The sequence below is a fragment of the Pararge aegeria genome, chromosome 6 (assembly GCF_905163445.1).
Source record: "Pararge aegeria chromosome 6, ilParAegt1.1, whole genome shotgun sequence".
NCBI lineage: Eukaryota > Metazoa > Arthropoda > Insecta > Lepidoptera > Nymphalidae > Pararge > Pararge aegeria.
In genome coordinates, this window is record NC_053185.1 from 8,772,512 (window position 1) to 8,784,570 (window position 12,059).

Consider the following 12,059-nt stretch of genomic DNA (forward strand, 5'->3'; position numbering starts at 1 on the left):
GAACAGACTTAGTTCTGCAGCATACGCGGTAAAAAAGATTCGTCATATGACAAACATAGAAACTGCTAGGCTTGTTTATTTTAGTTATTTTCACAGCATTATGTCCTATGGCATTTTATTATGGGGTAATGCTGCTGATATAGATTCTATTTTCGTCCTGCAGAAAAGGGCTGTTCATGCGATATATAAAATGGGCCCCAGTGAGTCATTAAGGGATAAATTTAAAGAAGTTAAAATAATGACGGTGCATAGTCAGTACATATATGAAAATTTAATTTATGTCCATAAATATATATCAAAATTTAAAAAGAAAATGCACTGTAACAATATAAATATTAGAAGCAAAAATAAACTCGTTGTGCAGTTTACTAGGCTACACAAAATTGCAAATTCATTCAAGGGCAATTGTATATTATTTTATAACAAATTACCAAATGAAATCTTTGAGATGTCTCTCAATAAGTTCAAAGTTTATATAAAACGTAAGCTTACAGAAAAATCCTATTATAATATTAAAGATTATTTAAATGATAAAAAAACTTGGGTGTGAATTGCTCTAGCTTCATAGCTTAATTTAAATTTACTGGAAGATGGTGATAACAAAAAAATAAATTTACCCGGCTAAGTTTGTTGAGGGCTCTTCTTAGACCAGGGCGCGTTTGGAACCCTCGTAGCTTTAGATTTAACTTGGCGAACAAAGTTATCACCATCCCGCTACAACTATGTAAACAAATATGTAAGAACGCTTCATAAGTGCCTGTGATAGGCCTACATGAATAAAGAAATTTTGAATTTGAATTTTGAATTCCCTTTGCGCAGGTTGAAAAAAAAGGACTGTTATAATGAAATTCAGTACAACATTATTCCATCCATTTGAATGATGGTCATGAACAGGACTAGATTACCCCAGCATGTGCAAGTGTTAACTTGACCAGCTAACACTTGCACAAGCTAGGGTAATGTGTTGTATAACAAGTTTTGGATAAATACTGATACCCCGTTGTGTGCATAGAGAGTATGCACAAGGTATGCAGATGATATAAAATGAGTTATACTAATCCAGTACAAGTTATAAAAACTTAAGGGTAGGCTTTTTATAACTCTTACAATGGCTATAATTAAGTTTTTTTTAACTTGTATTGGAGATTTTTATCATTTTATATGATCTGCATGATACCAACATGGTAAGTCCACAGAAATCTTGCCCCAGTCAAACAATTTATTTCTTTAATTGAATTATGTATTCTAATATTAAATGAATTATGTTAAGCCTAATAGGGTTCAATGTATGAGTATTGTGTTAATTATTGATGTATCAAAACCAAACAAACTACTTAAATGTTATCTTATTTATGTGGTATAGTTTTTACTTGAAGCTAGTATATAAAAGCAATGTGTGGTACTTTATATGAGATTAATTGAAACCTTTCAAATAAATATCATCAATATCATAAACTTAGTTCATACCTTGTTGTTGTTCATACCTCAAGTCCAACAGTAGGACAGAGCAGAGCTTAGGAAAGCTTGAGGCTAAATTTTTTAAAATTAAAGTAGTCCTATCCACTTACCAACTTGGGTCAACATTGGTTAAAGTCAGTTAGGATAAACTAGCACAATTGAGTAAATAGGGCCGCTGTAACCTACTTAACATATGAACAATTATGCGAAACACATCCTTAACATACAAGCCTTCCATTACACATGAGATGAATTATAAATTTAAAATTGCAAATCGCAATAGTTTTGCGCTCGCTTTGCGACTTTCCTCGTATTTGATAAGCACCATAACAACGATCGCTAATTTATAAAGATACCCAAAAAATACTGGCTGAACGTATGATAAGGAGCCAGTGAGGCAGACCACTCACCACGTTCTGTTATTTTTAAATCATACAGCTATTTTACTGGAATGCGCCAACATAAATGATATGAAATTCGAATAAAGATTGACGAGGGATAGGATACTCTTAAAATTAACTTACTTGAAATTAAATTGCTTCTTTGTACTAGCAGCATCAGTTACTAGATGAAAAATCTTTAATAACACATTTTAAAGAAATACTTATCACAATTCACATTAATTCTACAAATAAAAAACCAACGAATCTCCAAACATGAAACAAGTAAACATAAAAATCGGAATTGACAGATAAAACTGTCTCGATGACAATTGACATTTGATAGTCTTTGTCATTAACATATTTTAACCTATGCCCACTAAGAAATTTAAATTATATGCCTCCGACGTTGGTAAATATATTTATTAGCTAGAGTCAACGTAGCTTACCCTGCGCAATCGATGAATATCTGGTGCTGCTGCTAGTAGTTATCTCAATAATTTAGACACGCAAGGGTTAAATAATTAGCAACGAGCTCAAAATTTGTATGAATGTTCGAAACACAATAAAACGTAAATGGAGCTAAAAGCTTTTAGAATCTCACAAAAAAATGTCTGGGAAAAAGGTTTAAACATTTTTTGTATACATTTATGACCAAAAATTTTTGTCCGATCTAATTTTGATAAAAATTTTGATGAAACATTTTGGTGGAAAACGCCCATTTTTGACACCTAGAATAAAAAAAAAAACCAGGTTCGGAATTGATAGACACTTCACCAGTCATTTTAGTAGTTTTAGCCATATGCGAATATTTGGAGCTTTGCTAGCATTTTTAGAGCTAATTTGACCTGACTATGGACATTTAATTTTTCTCTCGATTATTAGCAGTCATTTGATCGGGCGTGGAAGTCACTAAAAAGTAGAATAGGTAAGGTGAAACTGGGAACTAAGTACCGGGATGTTCATTTGTGATTGGCGATGTTTATATGATTCAAGAAACGACATCATTTATAATTGAAGGCTATACTCGCGTTTTTATTTACCCTTTATTAAACTTCAATTTGTTGTTCAAATATAGTGAAAACATTTGCACTTAATATCATTAAAGTGAACATTTATTGTATTTGTACTTATATTTGGAACTACCGGCATAATTGAAAAACATTCTTTCATTTCGTAGCCAATTTATTGTGAAAGGTTGTAGACTATGTTGGGGTACACTGAGAAACCTATATAAACATGCGACACACTTGTTTAGCACTTACAAACAAAAATTCTAATAAACATTCACTCCCTGATTTTCGGAACGCGCAATAACTATTGGATTAGGCACAGTGAATGATCCAGTACTGCCACTCGGTACACACGTCAAGTAAAGATAAACGATAATTTCATTTATGATTCTTCAATTCAATTCAATTCTTGTTTATGGCTTTTGTCTGCGCCAACTGGGCACAAGGTACTTCGCCAATGTCTTGTAGATGAAGAAGGCACGAAGGAGATTGATCGGTATTTATGATTCTATAGTCGTAAAAATGTAATAGGCCCGTTTTGACATTTGTCATCGCGACGTAACTAGTTATGGAACCATAAGACTCTGTACTCGATACTCACGATAAATCAATTCAAGTTTGTATCAGTACTTGATTGATATTATTATGTATTGTAAAGTGTTCGTTCGTTCAAAGTATTCCTTTAACTTCACAGCCAATACGCGTGACTGGCTGTTGACTATACGTCCACTTTTCAACATGTTGAAACAGAGTTAGTACTATATAACAACAAACACAAAAATCGAGTCAAATCACTATGTTTAAATTAATGTCCAAATTAGAAGAGCCATAGTTAACGTAATAGTAAACAATATATATCAAACTTAAACGAGCGCACAGTCAACTTTACAAGATATGGAACGAAAAATTGCGCAGTGCGCGCGGGGACGCTTCAGTCATGTGCCGCTTGGTCAGATACATCATCTCAGACTCATTATTTAGAACCCATTTTGAGAACCAAGCTTATTCTTTGCAGTAAAGATAACTACACAATATTTAATTTCGATATTCAGTAAAAAAATGGTTACAGCTCTAGTATAAAAAAAAAAAAGACTGAGAACGTAACTGTTTTCGAAACGTTTCGCAACAATTATAAATTGCATGCTACTATGAAGTAAGCGCAAAAAGAATACTCGCGATATATTCTTTCATATTATTTAACGTCCCAAAAAAATTTACGTATTTTTTAAAACACTGTATGTAATTGATTTTTATTTTTTTGTTTCTTTCAATTTCGTTCCAAGTTACATTCTATGGTCTTGCACAAATGTCAAAACGGGCCTATTACATTTTTCCGACTATAGTCATACGTTTTTAAATTGGAAATGACTGTGGGGTCAGTGACCAGACTAAAATGTTATCATAAGTTGGCAACACGTCAGTCTTAATCTATAGCTGCTGCCTGTCACTATTATTTAGTTCGTTCTCTCCCACATGGTGTATTCTATTTGGTTATTCTTTAATGATTTAGTATCCGAACTGCATTTCCAAGTATTATTTATGTATAGCATGTAAAATACTAATATGGCTCTGCCGCAGAAAAAATACTATCGACAACGGGCTCATTCAAATCCAATAGCTGACCATTGTTTTGAATAGTAAGTTTTGTACAAAGTATATATTATTCGTTGTTTGAGCTGCTAACTGTGAAATTGCAGGATAAATAACTGTACAAAATGTCATACTTGTTCAGTTATTTAATTTTGCTTTTATCACTGAAGGTTTCTTTCTTACAGCCCTGCTCACCCAGATGATTATGATTGGTCTAATTTATATCCTGTCTTAAAAACTGATAAATCTAAAGGAAAAGTAGAGTTTTTGGATGTTGGCTGTGGATATGGTGGGCTCTTAGGTATCTATTCATCAATTTACCCATTACAATCATAATTTTATTTCTACATAAATTGCTCTTCTATTTATAAATTTTAATTTATTTCAGTGACTCTATCACCAATGTTTCCAGAAAATCTTATGCTAGGCCTGGAAATACGTGTAAAAGTTTCTGATTATGTCAATGATAGAATTCTAGCACTAAGAACGCAGGAAGCAGATCTATACCAAAATATTGCTGTGCTTAGAACAAATGCAATGAAATACTTACCAAATTTTTTCTATAAGGGCCAGGTATAAGAATTAATAAATTATTTTTACTAGGTACACTTACAAGTGTGGCGATTAATAATAAAGTCTACTCCTTTTCTAGTACTATTGCATAGAAAATGGGCAAGAAATGGTAGACTATATAAAATAATCCTTATGGTTTCAGCTGAAAAAAATGTTTTTCCTATATCCAGACCCTCACTTTAAGAAGGCTAAGCATAAATGGAGGATTATCAATAAGTGGCTTCTATCTGAATATGCTTATGTACTTGCAGAGTTTGTAAGTAAATACAGCAAACAATAATTTAATATTAAATGTCTTTTGACCTTTTATTTGAAAGTTTATGCTTTTCTCTCTTTAGGGTATTGTATACACAATAACAGATGTAAAAGATTTACATGAATGGATGGTTACTCACTTTGAACAGCATCCACTGTTCGAAAGAATTTTGGAGGAAGATTTAGTAAGTATTGTTGTTTATGTTTATTTGTCTATTATTTTAAATACATACTTAGCTTAATTTTTTTTATAGAAAAATGACAAAATTGTTGATAAACTATATGCAAGCACTGAAGAAGGTCAAAAAGTTACTAGGAACAATGGTGATAAATTTCTTGCAGTATTCAGAAGGATACCTGATACTATAAATATTCAATAGATTTAATTGTATTATGATAAGAAATTGTTATGTAGCAATAAAAAGGATTTGTAATATATTTTATTTTCAATTTTATTGAAATTCCTTTTGGTATAATTATCAATTTCAATAGCATAGGTTTCTACTGGTATATCTACCTATATGCAATAAAAGATCATTTAATTAAGTAATGCTTTGTAATGTACAAAAACTGATTAAATATCTATAATATGATGGATGATTTTAAACATTATTTACCTGCTTAGCTTTTTCTCTAAAAGATTGATCCATCTATTCAGACCTCTAGTTGTATCCAAATTTTTTCTCATATGTCCAGCAACACTTAAAACCCATTTTTTCCTTTCAATAGACATCTTATTTGTTACAACTGAAAACAGTAATGCAGCCCAGAGTTCAGATTGCCATGGGTACATGTGAAGTCCTGCCTTGGCTAAAAGCAGTGATTTAACTTTGTCTCCTGCTATATTTTCAGCAATGCTAGATGTTGCAAGCATTTTTGCTGAACCTTTAGCATTCTTTTTATGATGCATTGAACTCAATGCTCTTTGAGCACAAAAACTAGCTACCTTAGCTTTTGTATTTGATGCTTTTAAACAATATTGTGCCATGCAAGACCATAATTCTGTACTATGAGGGTGATCATGGAGAGAATCGCTCAATAATTTAATGGCTTTATTGACATCTTCATTAAGTGCAAGATAAGATTTCAAAAATCCTATGTCATATCCATAGTTGCTATCTTTTTCGTATTTCTGCAATTCGCTTAAAGCCAACTTGGATAATCCTTGATCTGAATGTATAATTCCTAAAGAGCATATAGCAAATAAGCTATATGGTGTTGGTTTGTTCTGTGAAACTTGAATACTATGAAAGAGTAATGTTTTTGCATCATCCAAGCCTTTGAACATATACACTATTCCAGACATAGCTACAAGAAGATCTGCCTTTTCATCATCATTATTACTGAGCCAGTTTAGAGCAGTATCATATGCTGAATATGATTCTTCATAAAGACCTTTTTTGAAAAGAGCAAGAGCTAAACCACAGGCTGAGTTCAGACTTGCTTCAGTTATATCTTTGAAAGTTATAATAGCTTCATCATATCTTCCAAGTCTAAGAAGAGCTCTGGCAATGTTCAGAAGAATAATATTTTTTTTGTCTTCTGCTGCATGCTGAAATGCTTTTTGATAGGAAAGTAGTGCAGAACTCAAAAGATCACTTCTTTCTTGTAAAATACCGAGAATATTATAAGCAAATGCATTGGTTGGTTCAAATCTAATAAACCACTGGACTAAGTCCATAGCATAGGGTATTGCATATAAACCTTCAATTACATATTTTAATTCAGAGCTGTTTTTATAAGTATCATCTTTTAAGGTCCGACATACCCAGTCAGCATATCCCATAGCACTCTCAGGGTGGTAACCAAGGCGACAGGCATGTCTAAATAGGTCCATTGCTTCTTCTTCCTGAATGTCTTCAGCAATTAAACCTTGCCCGATCCAGCTCTGCGGGTAGGATAGCTGTGTTGATTGTCCACGCCAAAAACAATAATTAGCCAACTTGTGAAGTCCCAACTTAACATAAAGAGTGCCCAAATTACACCATATTTTTGCCACAGATTGTTTGTGTGTTACCAATAATGCCTTAATAAAGCAATGTTGCGCTAAATCATACCGTTTCATAAAAATGCATATCTTTCCTAGTAGGTTCCAATTTCTCAAAGATGTGGGTTTTATTTTTATGTTGGTTACAGCTAATTTAAATGATATATGGCAGTTAACAATATCTTTTGTTAAATGGTAATAATCCAGGTAACTGGCTGCTAAGTCATATGAAGTGAACTGTTGCTTTTGCTTTGCAATCCTGGAAAAGCAGGCCAATGCTTGAAGGTAGATATCGTATTTTTCCTTTCTTACCATAACATCATCAGTAAATGAATTTTTCATTTCAACATAACAGTATTCATTTGGTAATTTTGTTATAAATATTAATGCATTTGCTAATAAATTCCAAAAGCATATGAATTTTTTTTCTATGGCTAATGCTCTCATTAAATAATTAATAGTGTGTTGTGCATTGATCCTTGCACTGCCAAAAAGTTTGGCACAGAATTTTTTTTTTGCTAATCTCATCCAAGTTTCTGCAATACCTTTCAGTGCCAATAGCGAATTAGGGTCAATTTGTAATACTTTTTCAAATATGGCAATTGAATCAGCATATTGTGTTAATAATGAATTAATATATCCTATTCTAGTAAGGCAATGCAATATATTTCTAGGATTCATTGATATAACTTTGTTGTAAGCTTTAAGTGCTGATGTAAATGATCCTCTTCCATAATAGGCATCTGCTAAACATTGAAAAGCTATTACATTGTTAGGGTCTTCACTTATTACCTTTCGAAACTGAATTATAGCATTCTCCCAATCTCTATTATTAATATAATGAATTCCTAAACGGAAATTAATCCATGGCAAATTGATTTGAACATCTTTGCTAACTTTACCTAAAAATTCAAAACTAGCATCGCTGAGTCCCAGCTTAGTGTAAATATCACTTAAATTCTTTATTATATTTGTGTCCATATTATTAAGGCTGAAAGCCTTTTCATAACATTTTTTAGCTTTTTCAAAATCTAGCTTATAGTGTTGATAAATCATTCCTAAGTAGAGAAATGTATCTGAATGATCAACATTCATTTTGGCAGATTTTAGTAAATAAATTAGGCATGTGTCATACTGTTCTAATTTCCAATAAGCTTTTCCTATGTAAAATAAATGAAGGGAATTTTCCATTGATTCTTCTAACATTATTATGGCATCTTTATATTTTCCTTGTTTTATGAGGGAAATAGCTTCTAATTGTCTATAATGCTCTGTTTCTCGTAAGTTTCCCATAAGATGATCAGCTTGTTCATTACTTTCAATATAACATTTAGCCAGTACTGCCTGTTCACTTATATCCAACCTATCCACTGGAAGTTCAGTTGCAATTGAAATAGCTTGTTTCCATTTTTGTTGTTCAGCTATTGAAAGAAATAGGAATTTCTTTAACGTCAATCCAAATATTTTATCTTTAACTTTCATTAAAAAGTTAGTTGCAAGTTTCTGTGCCACTGAATACTTCTTTAGCTTGAAAGTGCATCTTATAATAAAAGTAGCTTCTGTGATATCTGCTTCTTGGTAATTTATAATAGGAACACATTGTTTATAAGCTTCTAAAAATAAACCCTCATCAAACAATATCATACTTCTTAAAAGGGCAGGATATTTGGAGTTTTCAATGCCTACTGTAATTGCATTAATATGTGATTCAACATCAAATCCAGAGAAAGAGTTATTTTGAACATAATATGCACACAAAAATTTACATAGCCATTCACGAAAAGTAACACTAGGTATAAAAAAATTAAGATTCATAACCTCTTGCATTGCATCATCAAAATCATTCTTTTGCAAGATTACCTTTCCAAGTAAAATATGTAAAGAATCACTTGGTTCACTATTTATGACTTTTGATAAGTAATCAATAACTTTGAACCGATCTTCCTCTTTACAGGTCAAATCAGTTTTCAATAATTCGATTAACTGTTTGCCAGCAGCAGAATAGACTTTTTCATTCAACTTCTTGTCCATATAATTTATTAATATACTAATCGCCTTATTGTCCTTCAGAGAACATCCTAGCTGACCAAGCTTGGTAATAATTTCTAAAGCCTTATCCTCTGCTACTTGAAGTTTTAAAATTTCATTATAGACAGCAATAAGCTTAACTTTTGCAACAGATTCTTCTTTTTGTTCGTAATGATTAGCAAGACCTTGCCAGGCTAAAGGGTAGTCAGGTTTACTCGCTATCGCTTTTTGAAATGCTAATGCTGCTTGATCAGATTCTTGTAAAGATTTACCCAGTAAAACTAATCCTAAATAATTCTGTTTGTCTTTTCGTAATATGTTTTTGCAACATTCTTGTGCTTCTTTAAATTCCTTGTCATCTATCAGTATTCTTGCCTGTTTTAATAGAGACTTAATATCGGCCATATTAAAACTTGTCTGATACTGACGTAAATAGATTATTTTATTGCATAACAGTATAAGAAATAGTATATTTCTATGCACTAAATTATAATAAATAAAATCGTAAAACAAAAACCAAGACACAGAGAAAAAGATTAAGAGCCACAGACAGTAACTGTTTCTTTAAAACAAAGACTAAATCAAAATAATCATGACATCTGGATGATTTTTTTGATTTAGTCGTTGTGCGATTAAATTAGTCACTTATTTTAAAAGAAATATTTACAAAGAAGACAACAGAATTAAACTAAATTTAGCAATTAGAAATATTTGTTAGCAACCTGCCCAAAACTAGGAAATTGGTGGTGTTGACTGTCAGTTCCCGTGCCTTGGAGAGCTAACTTGCTAACTTGGCCATCGAATCCACTAATTGGCATCTCGTTACTTGTATTTTGTTACGGTTCAATAGGTACTTGATCTTTTGATAAAATATTAAATTAATCAATGCTTTGATCTTACCACAGACATATAAACATATGTTTATATGTCTGTGATGAGATCATATCTCTCAAAGTTTGTTTACAAAATACTTGTTATTTTATTCTTGTCTGTGTAATGTTGTGACAGATTTCGAGGCTTTCATGTGGGTTTCGTTAGGGTTTGTTGATTACCTATCCAAAATTTAAATCTTTGCCTGTTCCTAATTGTTATACAACAAATTAATAAAATCAAATATAACGATTCATTTCTGAAGGAAGAGAAATCTACTGGAATAAATATCAATATAAAAAGAATTTAGGTTCTTATTTATTTAAATGAAATAAATAAAAAATGAATTTTGTGGAAGTATCATCTGCATATATTAAGAAACTAAGTAAGTATTTTCTGCTGATTCACTTTTACATTTTTGCATTGATATTAATAAAATATGAATAAAATAAAAATAATAATTTCAGACCATCCAATGAAAGAAATACGCGAGCGTTCACTAGAACAGTTAATAACTAAACTCCATCTAGGATGGGGACTGGAGGACGAATTGGCTGGAACCAGAGAATTACTAGAGGCATTGCTAGCCTGGTTCAATGTCCAAAAACCTACTTTACAAAGGGAAGCTTTAGAATTACTACTGAAAACTTTAAAGGTATGCTTTTGAATAATATCCCATTGAATACATTATCTATTTTTATGGGTTATTCACTTTTGAGTGTATCATATTGATTTTTGATAGCGGACCCTGCCGCTGTACAATCTATCATTGACAATCAGGATTTTATAAATTTAAAATGCATATAAAAATTTTGATAATTCGTCAAAGTGTAGGTAAAAACACTAATAAAAATTATAAAAAAAAAGCAATGTGTCTTCTCTTGTTTCAAACATGTCTCATTGTAATATGGACCTTTAAAAAAGTTGATTGAAACTGCAACATTTCCTACAAGATGACGCTACAGTCGCTATAAGACTGATGTGAAAGGCATATACTAATTTCGGCAGTAGGAGAGCTGTAGCTTAATTGGAGAAAGCGCTCGGGCCGCAATTGCCAGAGAGTCGCAGGTTCAAATCCTGTTGGTTCTGTAAATTTTTATATGCATTTTAAATTTATAAAATTGATAATTCCTCCAAGTTTAGGAAACACAAGACACAACATAAATAAACACTAATAAAAATTATAATCAAGATTTTTTTTTTTTTTTAAATAAAAGATATAAATATGTAAAGTAGATAAAAAATAAGGCAAAATATTACTTCGTAATAATTATCGTTTAATTTTTTGGATCAAAAAGGTTGTGTTCATCAATACGACAATAAAAAAGGAAAAATGGGAAGCAACACTAAAGATAAAAACAATTTCACAAATTTGTAATTTTGAATGTGTGTGCATGTGTATATCATTATTCGCCTCTTTTTATAGACAACCTATAGACCCACACTTGGCGAACTGTATTATGTTGTATTGATCACCTTGAAATTTTAAATTCACATATTATGGTGTATTAGGTATACATGTAATGACTTTTGACTGACTTTTTTTTTATTTGATGATACAGACTAAATCTGGGACCTATATAGCTAAGGAAATTGGTGTTGAAAAAATGTTGTTAACATTAAATAAAATAAAACCTAGGATCAGTTTGGATGCCACTGAAGTTTTCAACGACCTTTTTGAAACACTACAATTTTTAAATACAGTGGATTCCGAAGTCAATTTTGGAGTTCCATCTTTGAACTTGCATTCACAGATAAGGTTAACCTTTATTTATTATGTCTATGTAATGGATTATGCATTGAGTTTTTGGTGTCAAGTTTGACTTTTAATTTTTTTTTATTTCACTTATTACACAAGTAAGCACTCGACTGCAACCTGCTGGTAGATGATGATGCAATCTAAGG

The 12,059-nt window shown here is 31.6% G+C and overlaps 4 protein-coding genes across 5 annotated transcripts in view; 2 read left to right on the forward strand and 2 right to left on the reverse strand.

The window, feature by feature from the left end:
• The window catches only part of LOC120624347 (kinase D-interacting substrate of 220 kDa B), a 68,926-nt gene extending 66,814 nt beyond the window's left edge, over positions 1–2,112 (reverse strand). Inside the window, exon 1 of one of the 2 annotated variants that reach the window (XM_039890825.1) lies at positions 1,983–2,112. The gene's annotated coding sequence lies outside the window, so the exon portion shown is untranslated. The remainder of the gene's footprint in view (positions 1–1,982) is intronic. The other variant, XM_039890826.1, reaches the window with a different exon arrangement.
• Positions 2,113–4,259: 2,147 nt separating this feature from the next.
• Positions 4,260–5,707, forward strand: LOC120624388 (tRNA (guanine-N(7)-)-methyltransferase). Its single transcript, XM_039890899.1, has 6 exons — positions 4,260–4,488; positions 4,627–4,742; positions 4,830–5,014; positions 5,157–5,270; positions 5,353–5,454; positions 5,524–5,707. The coding sequence occupies exons 1-6, from the start codon at positions 4,415–4,417 to the stop codon at positions 5,647–5,649; spliced, it is 717 nt and encodes a 238-aa protein (XP_039746833.1). The 5' UTR covers positions 4,260–4,414; the 3' UTR covers positions 5,650–5,707.
• Positions 5,708–5,723: 16 nt separating this feature from the next.
• LOC120624386 (tetratricopeptide repeat protein 37) lies at positions 5,724–9,804 on the reverse strand. The gene has a single exon (XM_039890898.1). It carries the CDS (start codon positions 9,687–9,689, stop codon positions 5,883–5,885), a length of 3,807 nt encoding a protein of 1,268 aa, XP_039746832.1. The 5' UTR covers positions 9,690–9,804; the 3' UTR covers positions 5,724–5,882.
• A 501-nt stretch (positions 9,805–10,305) lies between these two features.
• LOC120624179 (rotatin-like) overlaps positions 10,306–12,059 on the forward strand; it is a 52,482-nt gene continuing 50,728 nt past the window's right edge. Inside the window, exons 1-3 of the mRNA XM_039890543.1 lie at positions 10,306–10,539; positions 10,622–10,809; positions 11,717–11,913. Coding sequence (XP_039746477.1) covers positions 10,497–10,539; positions 10,622–10,809; positions 11,717–11,913 — 428 coding nt within the window. The 5' untranslated portion in view covers positions 10,306–10,496. The remainder of the gene's footprint in view (positions 10,540–10,621; positions 10,810–11,716; positions 11,914–12,059) is intronic.

Coding starts and splice junctions, on each gene's coding strand:
- LOC120624388 (XM_039890899.1), top strand. CDS start 4,415: ATGGCTCTGCCGCAGAAAAAATACTATCGACAACGGGCTCATTCAAAT. Junction 4,743..4,829: donor TGGATATGGTGGGCTCTTAG/GTATCTATTCAT, acceptor AATTTATTTCAG/TGACTCTATCACCAATGTTT. Junction 5,455..5,523: donor GAATTTTGGAGGAAGATTTA/GTAAGTATTGTT, acceptor TTTTTTTTATAG/AAAAATGACAAAATTGTTGA.
- LOC120624386 (XM_039890898.1), bottom strand. CDS start 9,689: ATGGCCGATATTAAGTCTCTATTAAAACAGGCAAGAATACTGATAGAT.